General features: G+C 40.6%; 2 protein-coding genes across 2 annotated transcripts; one reads left to right on the plus strand and one right to left on the minus strand.

Annotated features, from left to right (window-relative positions):
- The first annotated feature begins 306 nt into the window (after window positions 1–306).
- On the plus strand, window positions 307–16,479 carry gdap1l1 (ganglioside induced differentiation associated protein 1-like 1). The gene is made up of 6 exons (XM_063887270.1): window positions 307–512; window positions 6,232–6,424; window positions 9,947–10,120; window positions 11,942–12,036; window positions 13,272–13,386; window positions 13,478–16,479. Exons 1-6 carry the CDS (start codon window positions 333–335, stop codon window positions 13,819–13,821), a joined length of 1,101 nt encoding a protein of 366 aa, XP_063743340.1. The 5' UTR covers window positions 307–332; the 3' UTR covers window positions 13,822–16,479.
- A 35-nt stretch (window positions 16,480–16,514) lies between these two features.
- On the minus strand, window positions 16,515–19,500 carry fitm2 (fat storage inducing transmembrane protein 2). The gene is made up of 2 exons (XM_063887393.1): window positions 19,282–19,500; window positions 16,515–18,615 (listed from the first exon to the last, which is right to left on the minus strand). The coding sequence occupies exons 1-2, from the start codon at window positions 19,452–19,454 to the stop codon at window positions 18,006–18,008; spliced, it is 783 nt and encodes a 260-aa protein (XP_063743463.1). The 5' UTR covers window positions 19,455–19,500; the 3' UTR covers window positions 16,515–18,005.
- Window positions 19,501–21,049: the final 1,549 nt, after the last annotated feature.

Genomic DNA, 21,049 nt, shown 5'->3' on the forward strand with positions numbered 1-21,049 from the left:
CCGCGCATGTTTGTGCATCATGTGACATCACACGGTTACACATTGATTTAATGTAGGTGCAGCAGCATGCTCGAGTAAGAAGCTATTTGCATATGGATTTTTTTTATGATTTGGGTCTGTTTTCATTTCGAAGTGCAGGCTATTCAGCACCGGAGCTGTCCGAAACTGACGGTGCTGCTGCTGCGTGAACAGATGATGCTGAGCTGCTGAAATCCTCTCTCTCTCTCTCTCTCTCTCTCTCTCTCTCTCTCTCTCTCTCTCTCTCTCTCTCCTCTTAACTCCCTCCTCCTCCTCGCTCCTCTCCTCTCTCCACACGCACAAAACGCTCTGTCATGGCGTCTTCCAACCATGTTACCCCCACCAACTGTAGCTGGTGGCCCATCTCAGCCATGGACGAAGACGGCAAAATCACAGACGGGGAGGAGAGCGAGGAACCGACGGCAGAGCCCAAACCCTTCAACAAAGACAGGCTCGTTTTGTACCACTGGACGCAGTCTTTCACCTCCCAAAAGGTAAGGGAAAAAGAGGGAGAGCTGTGCATGAAAATGGAGGTGGATCTACGTCCCTTTGCATGATGCTTCGGAGTGCAGCTCAGTGTGTGTGTGTGTTTGTTGTGATCCAAACATGTTTTCCTGTGCATGTGTGTTCCTGCACACCCCTCCGGAATATGAACGTGATCATGCAGCTGGGCAGATCTCCCGTTTGGGAAAACCGCTGCAGCTTGGGGGCTCATGTCCTCGGCATATCCGAATAAGTGATCGATATTATGTTTATTTACCCCTGCATGAACCACCCCTCATAGATCTCATCAGCTCCACAGACACGTTGAATATGTAGTCTCCTCCGAGCTGGTGAATGTGGCTACTACCAATAGGTGCTCTGACATATGACATCCTAAATAATTGATTCAAATGTTGTGCAAAACAAATTAAAGGCCATCTCCCGCCCTTCTGCAGCTGAACCACAGTATGTGTTATATGTGTTATTATTTTAAGGGCTTATCTTTGGTTACAGTTTAACAGACTTTCATGTTACAGTGTGTGATCTATTCAAAACAATGAAAGCAGACACGATTCATAACCAGTATGAAGCTGCAAGGATGCTTTGTATGTCTGATCCACAGGGCTTTAATTCACAAGCATCATAGGCTATATTTTAAAGAGGCTTTCTCCCAATTTTTCATATACAATTCAGCGATGTAAAGTACCTGTAAAATATATCGTGGATAGTATTTAGGACACTACTTCATCCAAACATGGCGTCTTGAACTTTGACCTATTGTTCATAAAACTGCTGGCCAAAGGATTGTGTTTGGGGAAAGCATGCACGCTTCCATACTGTGAAATGTGACCGGATGCACTAGGATGTCCAGGTATTTTTGACATACCGCAGTTGACATACCTAATATTTTTCCTGCACATTAAATATGATGATAGTATGACTGGAATGCAATGCATGTTTCTGATTGGGGGTGTTGAGTTTGAAAGACATGATATTAACTGGAGAGAAACGGTCTAATAAAGAGCCAAAGTACTGATGGTAAACCCAAAGTATTCTAACTCATACTAAAAGATGCTCCTATTTCTGGTGTGTTCTCCTACAAAATGTCTAGCCACACCTGTCAAATTACACGAGTTGCATGCATACAGTGTTTCCAAAATATTCTTCAGTCCAGCAAAAGAAATTGGTGAGGTTTAGGAAGTTTAAAAAACGACAGAAGTGACGTTACTCAGTCATCTTCTGGTTTCACACAGGACACAGGTAGTGGTGTTTTTGGATCCGTCCATCAACCCAATCGTCCACCCTGATCTCCTCCAACGTTAGACTTTGTTGCTCTTTACACCTGGTACAGTCACCAGAATACATATGTATTGATTTTGTTGGATGTACACAAATTACAGCTCAGTGGTATAGCTTCAGCGTATGAGAACAGCCTGAACAGAGAACAGACTGTGAATGTTATGGAAACTCTATTTCAAATTGGGGTTCAGGGATTTAAAGATGTCATATTTACACAACATTGAGGGGTTAAGTCCTGTGTAGTGTCTCTAGCTTCAAACACTCAGTGTTTTTATCATTCAGCATATTATTTAGTTATCATGGTCATTGCTAATACAAACTGGCACTACTCCACTACAGCAGTTGCTAATAGAAACTGAAAACCTTTGTAATTTCAATTTGGGGCTGCAGAAAAACTAGAGCAACTAGTACTGGTATACGTCATCCTAGCTTTGTACTGTAAACCATCAAATGAATTATCGCAATAATTGACAAGCAACAAAACAGAATATATGCAGGTTTCAATCTCTTGCAAATGAGGATTTCTTGCTTGTCTTTTGTGGTATAATCTAATAGAAATAGGCTATGTTTCCATTTTGGAATTTGGAGTTATGAAACAAGCAGTTTAAAAAGGTCACTTTGTGCTCGGGGAAGTTGTAATTGCTGACACACTTCCTAGACTAAACTATAAATAGAAAACATAATGACCAGACTAATCAATAATGAAAATAGCAAACTAGTCCTGGTGATCAGACACATGTCAGCTGGCCTCTCTTATAGGATATAGTTTGATAAAGGTTCCTTAATTACATTCTGTTAAATCTGTGTTTTGTAAGGGCCCTGAATGTATGCTAGCGCAGTACTAAATATCTGCAGTCCTCCTTTAAAAGAAAGTGCACATTCACTGATGACAGTTGGTGCTGCATCTTTTGTTCGTTGACCTCCATCTGTGCCTTACGTTTACACATGGATTAATCTCTTATGATTTATACATGAGTGTTAGAGCTGGAACGATTAGTGGGTACTGAGTGGTTTGTTAATTTGCTATTTTTTGTAAATGATAAGTTGTTTGAGTCATTTTCGAAGGCGAAAATAAGAAACATTTTACAGCTTTGTCTTCTGGATTTGGACCAATCAGACAAAACGAGCGCTTTGATGACAGTCCTTAGCTTTTAGAAAACTTTAAATAGCAACCACTTTCTACATTTTATTGACCAAACAATGCCTTCATTCAATTCAGATCATAAAAATGACAAAGTGATCATCAGCTCTGGAATTGGTTCAATAATCATGTCATGATAAATGGCTGACTTCATGCACCATCACTACATATTGCTTCAAGAACAGCTTTAGCTCAGACTCGTTGAACTCAAGGACCGCATATCTCTCTTCACAACCTTGAGTTTATGTTCAGTCTCATGTCAGTACGTCACTTAAAGTCTCCTTTGTTGGCTTACAGCCACTGAAGACTGGGTTGCTGTTGGTTGAAGGTTGTCACACAGCAGAGGAAAACACCAGGCTCAATGTCCTGATTATCACCTCAGTGACTTCACCATCATGTATGACTGTGCTGTCTTTTCTTTAGAGCTAAACCTATAGCTTTCAGTAAAACTGTGGCGATGTTTTGCTGATTCTCTGTTTTAAAACAACGGTGTATGACATTTGTTGTTATGCAGGCTGATGCGTGCTTCAAAGGACTTTTTCAGGATGGCTTTTATGAGATTAAGAGGCCAAGGTGGTCCACTCAACCGGAGTAAAACTGAATATTTTGGGCCTTAAAGTAACACTCATACTGGCAACGTTAATGATTTAACTGTGCAGCACATTGAAAGATTTTTAAAATATATATAATGTAAATCTTGTGACCTGAGAACACTTCTTCTCTTCTACTAAGATAGTTTTGAGAGGATATATTCTGCTCATTTTCATATTAGTATTCTCTGCCTCTACTGGGACATGTCTCCATGCTTTAATGTTCAAAAAGCTCTTTATTTTTCTCATACTGCCTGTGCTGCAGCAGCTCGTTTCACCCTCTGTCTGAAACCAGAGCCCAGTCTGCTTTGATTGGTTAACTGTTTGGAAAAGCCCCGCCCCTTGGCCTATATCATGTAAGGGTTGGAGCACAATAGATGAGTGAGTGTTACATAGAGAACTTGGGAATTTTAGCCTTTGCAGACTATTAACATGCAGAAAACCCTACATGAAACACTACAGGAAAGGGAACCCCCCCCCCATTAAAGAAAATGAGACTGACTGCATGATTTCTAACAGATAAACAACTCGGTAAAGATAAGATCATCACACAGGGATTACTTTCACGTCTGTGTTTGCCTCAGCAAGTTGCGGAGGGAAGATGAGCCGTTGAATTTCTCCTGCACGACACTTTCTTCCTCCTCCTCTGTGTTTCTAATGCTTCACAACAAACTGCCACTGTCACTGTGCTCCTGAAGTGCGCCATGCAGTATTTTAATCCACCTCACATGAGTTATGTATCGTGATCACACCACATAAAGAGAGAGACAGATGCAGCTTTATGCCCCGGAGAAGCAGCACATTTAGAGGCCAGCTTCACAGATCAATAGAGGAATAGAGACACCTCAAAGCCTGCAGGTTAGAGACCTTTAACACACCTTCTGTGAGACTGAAACACACTTTTGAACAGTTTTATGTTTGTGTAAAGGGGCAGTTTGTCATGACGTAAGCAATTATCTGGTCAGCCATTTAAAAAATACTCTAACCAGTGATTAAAGATGTACTGTAGTAAAAGTAGAAACACTACAGTGCAGAAAAACAAGTACAAGTTCTGCATTCAAATGCTTCTTAAGCAAAGTACAAATGCATCAGAAACTAAATATACTATAATATCCTTTTTACTGTACTTATTGAATTTATGTGTTCATTATTTTTAATTGATATACTGATTGTGTAATTTCTCCCATTTTTATATACAAATATATCTTCTTTTGTCTAACATCAATGTTTATTTTTGAGTATATTTGTTATCGTTATTGATATACGAAAGTATGCAAAGTAACTGAAGTTATCATGTAGATGCAGTGGAGTAAAACAAATACAAATAATAATAATAATACTTTCATTTCATCGTGCTTTACAGGTGCTGAAAGACACTTAAAAATAAATAACAACAATTAAAATCAGTCAAAAAATGTAAATTATTATTATTCTCTGGATTAAACTCCCGAAATGTAGTAGTGGAGACCAATGGAAATACTCAAGTATTTCACAAACTGCATTTCAGTACAGTACCACTACTTTCCACCACTGTGAGACGTAGTATTAGGCAGATGCTGCTTGAGTTACTGTATACTGTTCAGTGAGAGGAGTTTCTTTTTGCCCCCGGGCAGCTGAACTACTTGGCATCATTACTAAGGCCTGACTAATAATATTCTATTATATAACAAATCAACAGTGGCTGTGTGACTGTGGGAAACCTCAGCAGCGTTGGTCTGGGACCTGAAACACCATGTTTTTAATAGAAATCCTTGATAAAGTGTCCCGCTGCTGGAAGTTATTTCCTTGTGCTCCTGTATTTTGTTTCCTGCTGTAATTACTGTGCTTGTGTTGCTAAATCATTCAGTCTTATTTCATTACACCGTGTGTGGTCATGTTCTGCAAAAACTCCCATTTGGTTTTCCTCCTAAGTGGTCGAACGTATCGCTTTACAGCTCGGCTGTCATCTCCTTTCATTAATCTTATTCCCACTGATAGCTTTCCGTAGACCTTGACTTACCCTTCATCCCACCGGGGAACGCATCCTGGATATTTTTGCTCAAAACGTTTGCACTCTGTAATGCTTCTCACTATTTCCCCAGACCACACAAAGAGATGAGCCTGACATTTATTCTGTACAATTCCAACATGACAACTTCTTTATGTAGCGCTCTAACAGCTTGCTATCAATCGCCCTGCTTTGTTATTGCTGCAGTAACTCTTCTTCAACAACAGAAACAATATATTTGTTGTGCAGTGTTTTGGATTTACTTCAGATGAAATGGATCATCAGGCTTTTTGTTTTTGTGTTTCACCATCTGGATTGTGTTTTCAAAGTGTAAATATGTCAGCCTGTAGTTGTATGTAAAAAGATGTGGTGTGTTTAGAGCACAAGGAGTTGACATCCTGAAAGAAAGACACACTACAAACCTTTGAAAGAGGCCCTATTTTACTTTTTTGGTTTCCCCTTTTCTTGTTATTTGTTTTCCTGGTTTTTGTGCATGTAAATGTTCTGCAAAGGGTAAAATCCTGCCTGAAACGCTCCATTAGACTCCTTTGTTTACATAGTGGCATCACTCTGTAACAACAAAGAGCTTTTTGAACATTAAAGAATGAAAACATGTCACGATAGTGGAACTCAATACGATATCAACCAGATAATGACCATAATGTGGCCCCTTTAATGCCTCCTGCTCATCATGTGTGTTTGTGTGATTGCAGGTACGTCTTGTGATCAATGAGAAGGGTCTGGTCTGCGAGGAGAGGGATGTGAGCTTGCCGCTGCAGGAGCACAAGGAGCCATGGTTCATGCGGCTGAACCTGGGAGAGGAGGTGCCCGTCTTCCTCCACGGCGAAACCATCATCAGTGACTACAACCAGATTATAGACTATCTGGAGAAAAACTTTGTGGGAGGTACGGTGCAGCAACTTTGTGATTATCCACCTAGGGATGCTGTTTCCCTTTCGGCTGTTGCCTTCAAGCTTTGATTTTAAATGAATGACTTAACGTTTAGACAGATGCTATGGGGCAACAAGTAATGGCAGGTCTGACAAACCTTTGATTTCTGTACATGCTGAAGTAGTGTACCTTGTCAAAGCAATACTCGGTTCGGAAAGAGAAGAAGGCTAATGTCAGATTATTATGTCTGAAAATGTACTTTCTATCTGCAATAGAAACTGAGTGTTCTTCCATGGCCAATTAGCATATCATTAGTCAACTATATTACAGCTAATAAGACACTTAAGGCATCAACAAAAACTAAAATGATCTCTTAGGAACTGTACAGCTAAACAGGGTAATATAAGAAGGAAACATATGGCCTGAGATTTGTCTTCTACTGCACATAGCTCACCAACTAGCTGCAGCTTTACCTGAACTCTTTTAGCATTGTGTGTGAACCTATGAAGTGCATTTTTAGGATCTCTTTTACTAAATTCTAGATTAAATGAGTCAGCTTCAAAGATGAAAAGTAATTTAGAGACTTTTTCAGCTCATGATCAGACCCAGAAATGAAATTCCTGCTTTATCTGCTTCTGTTGGACCCACTGTATAAATGACCAGGAACATAGAGGCATCGAGCAGGAAATTGTTCCCTCACCTCCCTCTAACAAGCCATGGTTTTAGTGGTGCATTTGTAAAATTAACATACCAGGAGTTCATTGACTACACACCAATTGACACAAATTTGATCTGGTGTTATCGGGGGCAGTTGTCTGGTTTGCTCTGTTGCATACAGAGAAAATTAGGCGATATTGAGCCAGATTGTGAAGCCTGAGTAACAAAGACAATTGGAAGCCATTAATGCGAGGCCATCTGTCCTCTTTGTGCAGTGTGAGTCAGTGTGTACTATGGCGTGAAACTCTGTGTGTCGTGAAACAGTGTCTTTTCAGCAATGTCAGCGAGATGAAAGCCTCTGATTTGATGAAATTGTAGAGACGGATATGAACAGGAGGAACCATTTCATAATCAGCAATTAATACAAAAACCCTGAGAACAATAAACACATAAAGAGGTGTCAGTATGTGAGCATTGTAAGGCGGGTCTTGAATGTCTTGCATTACCAAGAGCAAGGATGCATACACTGAATCTCTGTGGGTTCGTCAGTGGAGACATTATGTAACTGTCCTCGCGGCCTCAAACCAGTAAAGGCCTGAGGGATGCTGGATAACTGGAGGTCTCCCTTGTCTTAGTTAGTGGTCACTCGCTCGTTCGGAGCAGCGATGCTTGAAGGCTCGGCAGAAGATCTGGTTCACTGCCCTGTCTGTAATGAAAGGCTCCGAGGCAGTAGCTGACCCCAGTGTTTGATGTCTCATTCAGACAAATTCATTGTAGCTCTTTGATACTGGGCTGCATGCAGGTAATTGCATTCATTTCTTTTGGGTTGTTTGAAGTCGTGCTCCAACTGCACCAATACAGTGTTTTTTTAATCTGTTGAATCGACCAAATGTTTCAAAACCAGACCTCAAGCCAGAAGTGGACCTGCTTGATAAGTCCTGTTATTTCTCTGCGTGTATACCCCTAATGAAAGCTGACACCATGGCCTGCAGCTTGCCTCGAAAGTGCAGATTTCTCAGAAAACAGACTCTTTTATCGGCACAGAGCAGCTCACTGCCAACTGAAACTACTTTACAGCGCTGTTAAGAAGCAACAGAGGGCTCTCACTGTGTGAAAGTATCTCTTGATTTCTGTAATGTGCCGACAGTTTGAACTCTAAGTTGCTCTCCACATGGCTCTTAGTTGCTGATGTGATATTTCCACCTCCTTGCTGCAGCAGAGACCACCCCAGAGGGCGAGGAACGCTGCATGGCATGCCCAGGTCAGCATGCAGGTCCTGAGGATGATTACTCAGCTTTCTGGAGCCCCGCCAGGTGCAGCTCCACCCCTCTGAGCTTGTCCATCGACAGGAGAATGCTCAAGCAGCCAGCGGACTATCTGTGTTGTGTCCGTGATGCCGCACCTGAGATACGCTGGCTGTGACCCTGCACAGAGATAGAAAACTCACTCTGCTCTGCTAACCTGATTCATCCTGAAAACTGTGTTGCTGCGCATTAAGTTGAACAGCAGGGATAACATGAGCGCTAACAAAAGAATTAGGACAGGGAAACACAAGGAGTAGTGTTTACTTTTTTTGGCCTGAGGCATAAAGTCTTCATCTTCTTACCCCCCTAATTCACGCACCCTTCTTTAGATTGCGCCTTCATTTTGCTTGTCAAGACATGCATGTTAAGTTAAATGACTCCAAATCAGACAAGGGGTAAAATATGTTGGGGCTAACTACACACCTCTAAAGTTCCTAGGGCTTTATTGTTTTATGAACAAGATCCACAGCCTGGTTGTCGGCAATGAAAATCTAACTTTATATTTAAGAAACAAAAAGAAAAATACTTAAAGGTCCCCTATTATACTCTCTCAACAATATATTATAGGTCTCAAATATATACAAAACATGTCTCTGAAGTGTTTATACCAAACAGATCACTGTAGCGTGCCTTAATACCCCTCTGTTTCAGCTCTGTTCCAAAGGTGCTGATTCTGTGTCTGTAGCTTTAAAGGCTAATGAGCTGCAGCTGGCCACGCCCCTCTGTGAGAAAACACATTGGTGCACTAGGAGGATAATCAGGTGATGAGGTGGGCTGGTGTTACCTTGGTTGGTTATTGGCTAAGGGTTGCACAACCCAAAAAAACATTGTGACATCACAAAGTTTCTTGGAGCTTTCCGAATCTCTTATCACAGAGGAGAGGGGACCCATATTTATGCAATAATGTGGATTTTGCATGATAGATGCAACTCAAAATGCATGTTAATGTTAAGTGAATCTTCCAGGAAAATCAGAACAGCTTACAATAAGGGCAGTCAGGGGGTTCCTGCTACATTAGGTGTCTACTCATTCAGACCTATAAGGTTAAAACAACACCGTCACAGCAGCCCTATAACAGACAGATACTGAGAGTGGTAAATAAGTGGTACATTTCCAACTGGTCTTTGAGAGGAACAGGTCAGCGGGGGATCAGTGCAGCCGGTGAACCTGCTGCCTCATGCCGTCGAACGTAATGTGTTTTTGCTTGAATTTCATCAGTGGTTTTGGTTTAAATCCGTTTTACTTTTCTCTTAAAATACGTCCTCAGAAGGTTGTCATTCTCTGGGTGAAGTTTCTCCACACTTCTTTAGTTTGTTTAAATGTCAAGCTTTGTGAAAAGGGAAATCTGTTACCAGGTTACCGTGCTGTGATGTTAGAGCGAGCCTCAAACAGTTGCTTGGAAACCTCAGGTGTTCGGAGAACTTTATGAAATCTGAAACAAGACATTTTATGGTTTTGTCTTTACACCGTAATCATGATTTTCTGTGCCTGTGTTTGTCTTAAAAGAGCCATGATAAGGTTGTGAATATGTAATCTGAATGTGTTCCTCTGTTTTCACGCCGGTGTCTCGCTGCAGAGACGGTGGCTCAGCTAGTTCCTGACGCAGACTCGCCTCTCCACGAGCGAGTGCAGCACTACCGTCAGCTGCTGGACGAACTGCCCATGGACGCTTACACACACGGCTGCATACTCCATCCAGAACTCACCACCGACTCTATGATCCCAAAGTACGCCACCGCAGAAATACGTAGTAAGTGAAGCCAGCGCACCGTAATGTGGAGGAAGGATAGTTTACACTTCTGTGTTATTTACACCACACGAATACAAATCCACATAAAAACAGAGAAATCAAGTTTAAATCCAATCTAATGGAGCAGATGTAGTAATGAAATGGATAAAACCAATTCTAGTGATGTAAGAAAAAGGTAAATAATGAGACAATCCAAGTAAAAGGGTCAGCTTGCCAAAAACAGCCTTCATAATACATTACATTTATTTCAGTGGACACTTTCAGAACACTAAGTACCCTGTGAGTTTATGAGCTCAAAAAGTTCTTATGCCCTTGCTTTAATTGAGACAAAGTTTTTCAAGTGCTGTATTTAGTTTTCACTTCTTTGGACTTCTGGACAAACTCTGATTCGCTTTCTTGTCTCAAACCCTTGAATTTTAAAAAGATTAGACATGTTTAATTACTCTTTTCTGAGCTACAGAGGAGCAAGAAGATGGTTCGATGGCCTTTGGACGGAGCCATGCTAACCAACTATTTGCTTATCAGAACAAATACTTTAATCTACAAGTACAAGATAACTCACAAACATTAGCTATAATATCTGTGGATGAGCTTCTTGCCCTTACTTCTTTTCCTGTATTGACGTTTAACATCATTTGTATCTTTGTCATTTTGAAGATGGCTTGAAAAATGTGTAAAAACTTGGTCACATAAAATGCTAGATAACTCAGGAGGTTTTATTTCAGATTTGGGACCGCAACAGTTTAAAGACCTTTCCCTGATCACCAAAGCTTCTCAACCTCAAAGCTTTGTCAGCTTTTAATAAAAAACAAACCCAAAACTAACAGCCTAACGGGGGCTGGACCCATCAGTCAGGAACTCTTCGACCGCTTTACTTTACTCGTGAGGGCTCCTCCATCCAAAAACCCTTATTCTTCAAAAGATCCACAACATAAAACTAGTGACTTTCAGAGTGGAAAACAGACTGTAGAGAACTGAATCCCTTCAGGTGTATCGGCCTGTAACGGCTCACAGCGTTCACAGACTCACGTCGCGCTGCAGTGATGCAGAGGGATCTGTTGTGACAGTTTTTTTCTGCTGTATGTTCACACATCTTTAGTATTCGGAGCACATGCATGTGTTTCTAGAGGAGTGTGTTGTGTCTGAGGATTTGTATGTTATATTTATCGCTTGAAGTAACTGTTACTAAGTTAATTTACTCAAGTACAATACAGTAGCATAGTTACATGTTAAGCTGCTTTATACTTGTATGAATTATATTAGCTATAATATCCAGGGTTTTATACGTTAAATTGAAATGAATGTATTATAGGTGCCACATGAACATTTAAAGGTACTTTTTGAATGAGAAGGGCTAAAATAACATCTGAAGAAGTTGATCAATAGGAGTAGTTATGTGTAAACAAGGAAAAACGCTTTCTTTAATTTTGAATTTTCATCTGCCACCACAATTGTTTGTTTTCCTGTACAAGTAGAACACATTTCCACCATAGATTGCTGCATAAAAGTCCCCTAGAAAGCAGGAAATGCCAGAAAACACTGTGGTTGGAAAATATCTCCTCATATACATAATATCCAAAATATAAGAGAACCCTTCAGGATGAACACATGCACAAATAGTGAGGATGATCTCTACGTATTCTGAAAGTCTGTGTAGATTTGTGTGTGTATGTAATTGTGTGTGTGTGTGTGTGTGTGTGTGTGTGTGTGTGTGTGTGTGTGTGTGTGTGTGTGTGTGTGTGTGTGTGTGTGTGTGTGTGTGTGTGTGTGTGTGTGTGTGTGTGTGTGTGTGTGTGTGTGTGTGTGTGTGTGTGTGTTCAGGACACTTGGCTAACGCTGCGACGGAGCTGATGAAGTTGGACCATGAGGAGCCACAGCTGACAGAACCGTACCTCTCCAAGCAGAAGAAGCTAATGGTGAGTTTCATGTGCCATTTATTAACATTTAAAAAAAGCCTTTTCCTCATTATTGACACAATACCAACAAAACTGAATTCCATAACCTTTTAAAGGTGTTTGCACTTCAGCTTGGAATGAAATTCTTACAATTTGAGGGAAGTTAGTTTTTAATCCATCCATTAGTCCATTCATTTATCCGTCATAAGTCACATATCTGGGACGATGAACCCCTGAAAAAAATCTTAATTGGAAAAGATATTTCTTCTTAGCTTAAAAAAATCAACACTACATTTATTATTATTAAAATAAATGCAAAAAAATGTAATATTTAATCCACTAATTTAGTCCATACCAAGGCTTGAACAATATAGTAAAACAGAAATGAAGGAGTTGTTACCTTTGGCTTACTCCCTGACTGTAATGCTTTGTGATTAACTAACTCAACACATGTAGCACTTACGTTTATTAGGCTGCTTAACACTGACAGATAATCACATTTCAAAATCTGTAGCAGCCATCCGCCTTTCCTTTCATTACACAACAGAAGAGCTGGAAATGGAAAACTCTGTAATGCTGCACCTTTGACCTAAATACAGCTCATATTCCCTGGAGAAAATATCCAGGCGTGCTGAAGTTCTTTGCGTCTGAAACAGCTGTTTTCCCCCGTGTTACATAAATGTGAGGGTTTGAATCGATGAAGCAGAGATCAGTGTTTCATAACATGTTTTTTTTTAGCCACACAAGAGATGCAGCTCCAGGAACGGCAGTATGTTTTCAGGTTCATATTTGTATTGTGTGTCTCTACTGTGACATGTTTCCATCCATGTTCTAAAAAGCTCTTTATTTTTCTCATACTGTCTGACCTGCAGCACCTCTTTTCACCCTCTGTCTCAAACCAAACTCTGATTGGTCAACCGCTTAGAGATGTCCCGCCCCTTAGCCTTTCACGTACATTGTGTTGGAGTGCTAGCCAATAGAAGTGCAATTGTTACATAGTGATGTCACACTTAAGGAAAGGGGAAACTTCCCAAAGCATAATAGGACCACTCAAACAAATACAGACGCCATTTTTCTGATATTAAGAATAAACTAAATCATTTGTTTTTCAGTTGTTGTTGTTGTTGTTGTTTTGCAGAGTTGTTTATTCCTCCTTGTTTTCCCGGTGTCATTGTTGCTTTACCGTTTAAGTAAGGAAAGATATTTGTACTTTATTTTATTTCAGTATATTTGATTATTTTTTTAATGATTGTCAGGCAAAAATCTTGGACCACGATAATGTGAATTCCCTGAAGAAAATTCTGGGGGAGTTAGCCATGGTTCTAGATCAAGTGGAGGCTGAGCTGGAGAAAAGAAAACTAGAGTATCAAGGTATGTCCGCATTATCGTCTCAATGTCACCGAACATGTTCCAGATATATTTCCAACATGGTTTCTGTAATGAGTCTCTCGTTCTCTTGCAGGTCAAAAGTGTGAGTTGTGGCTATGTGGACCTGAATTTACACTAGCTGACGTCTGGCTCGGAGCCTTGTTGCACAGGCTCAAGTTCTTGGGACTTTCTAAGAAATACTGGGAGGACGGCAGCCGACCCAACCTGCAGTCCTTTTTTGTGCGTGTGCAAAAACGCTACGCTTTCCGCAAGGTCTTGGGCGACATCCACACGACCCTGCTGTCTGCGGTCCTACCCAACGCCTTCCGGATGGTAAAAAAGAAGCCGCCGTCCTTCTTCGGCGCCTCTTTTCTCATGGGCTCACTGGGGGGCATGGGCTACTTTGCCTACTGGTATTTAAAAAAGAAATACATGTAGTGAATGCCCTCTTGTTGTGTTAAATGTCTGTGTATTTGTGTGATGTTTCAACTTTTCTGTAATGTTTTATGACTGCAGGAAAACATAATGAATCTATATAGAGAACACTATTACTTACCTGGGTGAACAAAGAATATTAAAACATTCCATGATAAGAAATTCTTGACAGCACATTTTCTGGTAATCAAGGCCTTCATCGAGTTTGATTTCTAGGCAACTTGCGGCCGGCGAGTCCTTGTTTGACTTTTGTTGAAGGCATGCATTGGGTCTTCTCATACTTTAAAACGTTCAGAAGAAACCCAGACAAAATGTTAAACACAGAAACACCAACAGGGTTAACTGACCTTCGCATGCCACTATTATAGTCATTACTCATACCTGCTCTTCACTTCTCCATCAGCCTGAGATTTAGTCAGGAAAGCCGCAGGAAAATGTCTCATGACAAACCTTTCAGAAAAGTGCTGTGCTGCCAGAAACTGCCAGAGGAAAGATGGAGGCAAACTGTTAGGGAGTAGTTTGACATTTTTTGGTATTTACTTTCTTCTCGAGGCGTTGATGTTTAGACCGACAACACTCATGTCTGTTTGTTAAATATGAAGTAAAAGCTAATTTAGCTTGGCTTAGCATAAAGACTGGAAGGACAGGTCACCAGTTTGCCCCAAATATGTCAATGATGCTCAAAGCTTGTTAGCAAAGTCTGATTAGCTTAGCATAGCATAAACACTGGAATGAGACCTAACAGCCAGCTTCAGTTCCCACCAAATAGTTCAGTGTTGCTAAAAGCTAGTTAGCAAAGCCAGTTTAGCTTAGCTTAGCATAAACACTGGAATAGAAGCTAACAGCCACCCCAGTTCATTACAGGCACATACCCTGTTTTCAGTCTTCATGCAAAGCTAGCACGCTTCTGCTGTATCATCTTTAACTCAGACATAAGAATCTTCTCATCCAACTCTTGACAAGAATGTCTTTTAAGTGCATTTCCCTAAAAGTCAAACTATTCTTTAAACTAACTGTTCACACTACACACAATAAAACACAGACACACACTCGCAGTCAGTTTATTTAGCGCACCACAGATCACACACACACACTGGCTCACTGTCACACTGGAGTTCAGATGTAACAAAAACGCTGGGTGTTTGAAAAGTTACACTTTGGCTGAACTGGTAGTACAATTGTAAATTCTGCGTCTCTGGCACAATGGTGTTGAATTAGGTTTAGGATGTGTATTAAATTGCATGGGTTACTTTCTTATTGTGTAAGCGTTCCGTGATGGGTGGACACTACCTGGAGGCAGAATTTACGATCACTACCGAACATCTAAACCACAGATTACTAAATGTTCTCTTGCTATTTGTAACCTTTGAACCACCTGCACTGTACGATATGTTGGAGACGGTCCCTCAGCAATACTGAGCAAAGAGAGGAAAATCACTGGATTAAACTGCTGTTTGTTGCTGACTCCTCCTGACAGATGCAAGATTGTTTTTACAGATAGATATTTTTAATTAAACATTGTCTTGTTTATTTTACGGCACTGAATTTTTAAAGAGCTCAAAGGTTAAATAAGGGGAACAGGGGTGGAAAAGCTGACTCATCTGAGTATGACAAGGAAGAAGAAAAAGCCTTGCCAGCTGTCTTGTTGTTTGTTGATGCAGTTTAATTTTCTCACTCTGTTCACCCTTAATGGGAGCCTTTCTGCTTTCCTCATAGTCAGACCTCCAGGTTTTAACGTGTCATAATTCTGCTCCTGAACCCAGCTCTCTTTAGGTTTAACTCATTATGTGAGTTGTAAGCTGCTTTTGGTTTGGTGGCTGGTTTATACAGGCATTTCTTTTGCAGTTATGACACACAGTGAATAGTTTATTTCTGTACATACAAAGACTTGGATAATGAAGGGTCATTTATTTTTCAGTTAGGATGCTCCCTGTTTTCTCCTGCTACGGACACTCGTCTCTGCAGGAGGTGATTAGCAGCAGAAAACAAACCAAAGAAGATCAATGCTCCTTTAATAGCGGCACCTCGTACGTTAAATTATATAGAGGAAATAAGAGGTGGGGGAAGCTGTAGTTCGTTGTGTTCAGTCTCATGTTTGGAAGGTGCAGTATAGCCATATAGAATTAACTGTTCGGAAAGAAGATGTGCATTGAAGGAAACAGGGAGGTTGTTTGGTTTGTGAACTGTTCTTGCATGAGCAGCAGTGATGTAAATGGAATAAAAGAGGAGATTTACAAATATATATATCAGAACTATTCAAATTGTGACATAAGCAAGTGGAAACAAACTTGTAGAGTTCCATTTCCTGTTGCGACTCAATCAAAAAGCTTAATTGTTATTTATGTTGATGCTTCACTCATTTTGTTGATGAACACGCAGCAGATGACGTCAAAAAACCAGCCAATCATTGAACGCTTTTGAAATCCTGCGAACACCTTTTTTGACTTCACTGCTTCTCCGACATCGTGCTACCTGAGGGGCGGGATCTTCTTTGAACGACACACAAAGAGTTCAAGTGGAGAAATCCTAGTTGTGATTTGTGGCCATTATATTTCACTATAGTATTTTTTTATTTCTTACTTTTTATTTTTTATATTTCTATATATGCATTTATTTATGGTGCTTTTTATGATGTTTGTTCATAAGCCTTAATTTATTCAGTTGCCATCAATGACAAATAAATAATGAAAATGGAATACACACAAATCATGGTTTTTATTTCATCAAAAAACACACCGTGTTCCCGGCGCTGCAGAGCTCGTTACTGTGTGTTCAACACGTTACGAATACACACACATCGATGCAAAAACAGTTACTTGCTTTTGACCGTGGTCTTTGACAATCTAGAAAATACTGCAACGGTTTACATCTGCCTAAGAGTCCCTAATTCATCCTAACAGGAAAAGGCTGGAGTACTTTTGTCAACAAATCACATGAAAAGACCAAAACCAGACTCCAATATTTGAAAACTTTATATTTCTTTTGCACTCAGATTTGTTTTTCTTATCTGTACATAAACCTTTAAAAACATATTGGTAATTTCCTGGCAGCTTGATACTGCAGAGAGTTAGTAATGCATGTGATGGGGACTACTTTCAGACCTAGAAAAACAGACATTTGGTAATCAAGTGAGTATTTATGGCAACAGGACAATGAATGTGGCACAAAAAAAGCATTACCCATTTTCAATGGTGTATTAATGGACAACCATGAAGCTAAATGGCACAAAGAAGTAAGTATATCATACTTTTGCAATACTTGTTAGTCAGTATTTTGGTCTTTTCATGCTGTTGTTAACAATAGATAGGATTACAACTGCAAAAATAGTAAGTCCGTCAACAGAAAATGAATCTGCAACTGTTTTGATGATTATTTTTCAAGCTGAAAAGCCAAAAACTCTCTGGTTCCAGGTTTAAAATGTGAGGATTTCATTTGTCTTTTGTGATTGAATGTCTTTGTCTATTGGACACAGATTTGAAGATGTGAACTTGGACATGAACGAAATGCATTGGACGTTTTTGTAAGAAATGAAAATGAAACATAATCTAGATATTTCCAGCCTTAACCTTCAAAGCATACTAGTAATCATTTTCCTACAACTGTAGTCTATGTATGACACATCTCTATATATTCTATTCAAGCTTTACATTCTCTGAGCATCTCTGCAAATATTGTTGACACACACCGATGTCGACTCCAAACAAAACAGTAGTAAGCAGCTTGTTTAAGTCGGTAAATAATTTAGGCACACTGCAGTTACAGTTTCTGATTTGAATTTGTTCTGAAGGTAGCTTCCAGTCACAACAATGTATATGTTCTTTACATAAAATACATTTGCTATACAATTGGAGATGTAAACATTCTCAAGTGTTCCCACATCAAACTGCAAATACTCATCCACGAGTAAAACATTATTAAGGCAACAAACTGGGGGACAAGCGCTGGTGAAGCAGCAGAGCAGCTTCTCGCTCTTATCTCAAATTACCAAGAGTCATTTTGGGAACAGCAGCTGCCAAACTCCATCCTGTACGAAACGACCTTTCTGTGCGAGGAGGGAATAACTTAAAAATAGCTTAAAATGGAATGGCCGGATTGGACCTGGAGACAGATAACATCAACTGTAGTGTGTTGTTTGGAGGATGGCTGCAATATTAGTTTAGATGTTGCACAGGAAAATCAGCAGCAGCTTAGGCGTGCTGTTTCCGTTCTTTTCGTTGGCGGTGAGGGGGGAGGCCTGGGGACAAAGGCTTCAGATACCAAACACGATATGTCAGATACCATCCTATCAGGCCACATATGGTGCCTAGCAACTTGTGGGACGGGTCATGGAAGTAAACAGACGTGCAGGCGAACATCCACACCCAGACGATCACTATCAGATTCAAGGCCACGTACAGCAGGTTGAGGACCATCCTGTTAAGTGCGGAGAGCTTGGCTGTCCTCAGGGAGGCCATCGGCGCCGTTTCCTCCACGATGAAGAGAGCAGAGTAGGCGAGGATGAAGGAGTGTCCCGATATGTCGTAGCCGTCCCAGCGGAAGCCGGCCCGTCTGCAGCTGGCTTTGGACATGAACTCTTTATTGACGAAATCCACGGTGTCGGTTTCATAACAGGAGCCGGTGGCGTCTTCGATGTAGAAGAAGGTCTCGGTGAAGATGTACCAGACAGCTGTTGCCACGGCTAGAGACAGCAGCCGACGGCATTGGGAAGGAACGGTCAGGTTGAAGGAAGAGTTGGAGAGGAGGAGGAAAGGAGTCAGCAGCAGCAGCGTCCATCCCCAAGAGACTTTGACAAAATACCTGCAAGAGGCAAAGGGCATTCACGTTAGCACATTAAAAAAAATAATATCTCCATTTGAACCCCAAGAGTATTAAGGGACTGAAACTCATATTTATTTCCCAATCTCCACATTATAAAGGAACACCAACGCCCTGATATTTCTTGACTTGTCTAAACTTAACTCTTGCCTTCTTCTTATTAATCTTTGGACCTGTTCAACTACAACTGTGCACAATAAAGGGAGCCATTCATCAGCACAGTATTAGTCACTGATCCACAGCTTACCCTTTGACCCACATCACTGCAGCATTGCTTAATTTGTAAGAGCACAGCCCGGAAAAACTAGACCTCTGTGCTTTCTCCACCTCTCTGTCTGCCACAGGTTAATCTCAGGAGCATAAAAACACAAAGAGATGGGCCGACTCCAAACCAGATTTTGAACTATTTTACCAAGAATTAAAACAATAAAGTAGCACTATAAATAACGGTATGAATAAAGAGCCAATCAAAACGAATTGTGCATTTAATTAAACTGTATTGTTCTGTGACCCGTACTTTTATTATTTTTAATTGTCTACCCCTGATGTGAACTGCTTTTCATACAAAATATATGATGTTCATATCTGTTCTTGAATAAATAAAGCATAAAAACGCATTTCTGCTAGCATAACAATAGCTCTACTCACACATTCAGGGCGTTTCTGGTGCTGCTGAAATACGTCTGCGGGACGAGCTCCAGCTCTTTCAGAATCGATCCCACGACCGAGATGAGTAAAAAGATCCAGTGGAAGTTCTGTCTGATGGACGGGATCCTCCAGAGAGTCACCAAATTGTCCACAATGACATCCACCGCCGCCATGTTGACTCCACTGACAAGACGAGACACTCTAACGTCACTGCGGCTCAACCAATCAGGTGTTTCGGTCGGGCATTCTTCTTCTGTCAGTTGTTTTTTATGGCGCAGCTGGATTCAAGTGCACAGCGCCACCTGGTGGTCAGAAAAAGTGTATCACATGATACCCATTTTATTTAGATTTTGGATGAAAATATAAACAGGGAAGGAAGAAAAGTAGCAGTATCTTGGTGTAAAATCATGGTAAAAATCCACTCTTTTATGTGTATTTAAATTACAATAAGACTTTCATTTCTGTTTATATTTATTTATAGTAGTTTGGTATATTAATGCATAACACTATATTCATTGACTGTTATATTATGGCTGAAATGACTTACACTAGAAGATTAGACAACAAAAAAGAGGACCATCAAAATAACATACAGCATGTTCTAGGATCATTGTTTGAAATATTTTTAAAGTACGAGAGACTACAGTAACAGACAGACAGACAGACAGACAGACAGACAGACAGACAGACAGACAGACAGACAGACAGACAGACAGACAGACAGACAGACAGACAGACAGACAGACAGACAGACAGACAGACAGACAGACAGACAGACACTCCTCTCTTGCCAAGGATCATGTTTGCTCAGACGTGGTCTTGCAGTGTGGCATGTGGATGTCAGGAGGTCAAGGAGTCAGGTTTTATGGCACAAGTTGACCTCAATACAAGTGGCCACCACAATGCAGAGCAGCCACAGTCACAGACTCAATGTAAACAAACATAAATGTTTTAATGTTTTAAATATTTGGGAATCTGGCTGGGTAAAAGACTTTTTTTTTAAAGAGCTTTAGAAAAGCCAAAAGGCCCTACCTTTCCTACATATGAGCAAGAGACACATTTGCCTCCTTCATGGTTGTTTAACCTCTTTTGTAGTTATTTTGGGTGGTTGTTATGCATCATTTTCTAGTTGTTTCTGTTTGTGGTCATTTTATGTCTCATTTTCGTCATAGTTTGTCACTTTGTGTTCATTTTGAGTGCCTTGCTATTTAGTATGTTTCTCATTGAGTGACATTTTGAAGGTGACAGCCAGAGGGGCCCCTGGGTCTGAGCCTGGTAGTCCAGTTCAGTAATGAAGCCATGATCGTGCTTTATCACTGGGGATACGTTCTAGATTCTTCTTTGGTATCATACTTAAAAAGTTGAGATCCTCCTACAAAAGAGTGCGGATGCACAGCACATTATTTGTCTATGAAGCTCTACTGGAACAACTTCCTAAGTACCTCTGTTCTCTTATCACATCTAAATATAGTCATTATAATGCCAGGTCACATGAAATACACAGCCCGGCCAAAAAAAAGGTCACAAGCCTGTGGGGGCAGTGCTATGAACTGGGGGTGCTGCAGTTGGTCTGGTCTAGGTTCAGCAACGTGCCCAAAGAATGAGGTCAGCTGACTACCTGAATATACTGAAGGACCAGGTTATTCCATCAATGGATTCTTTCTTCCCTGATGGCACGGGCATGTTCCAAGATGACAGTGCCAGGATCCATCAGGCTCAAATTGTGAAAGAGTGGTTCAGGGAGCATGAGACATAATTTTCACACATG

Source organism: Eleginops maclovinus, chromosome 1, assembly GCF_036324505.1.
Source record: "Eleginops maclovinus isolate JMC-PN-2008 ecotype Puerto Natales chromosome 1, JC_Emac_rtc_rv5, whole genome shotgun sequence".
In the NCBI taxonomy this organism is placed as follows: domain Eukaryota; kingdom Metazoa; phylum Chordata; class Actinopteri; order Perciformes; family Eleginopidae; genus Eleginops; species Eleginops maclovinus.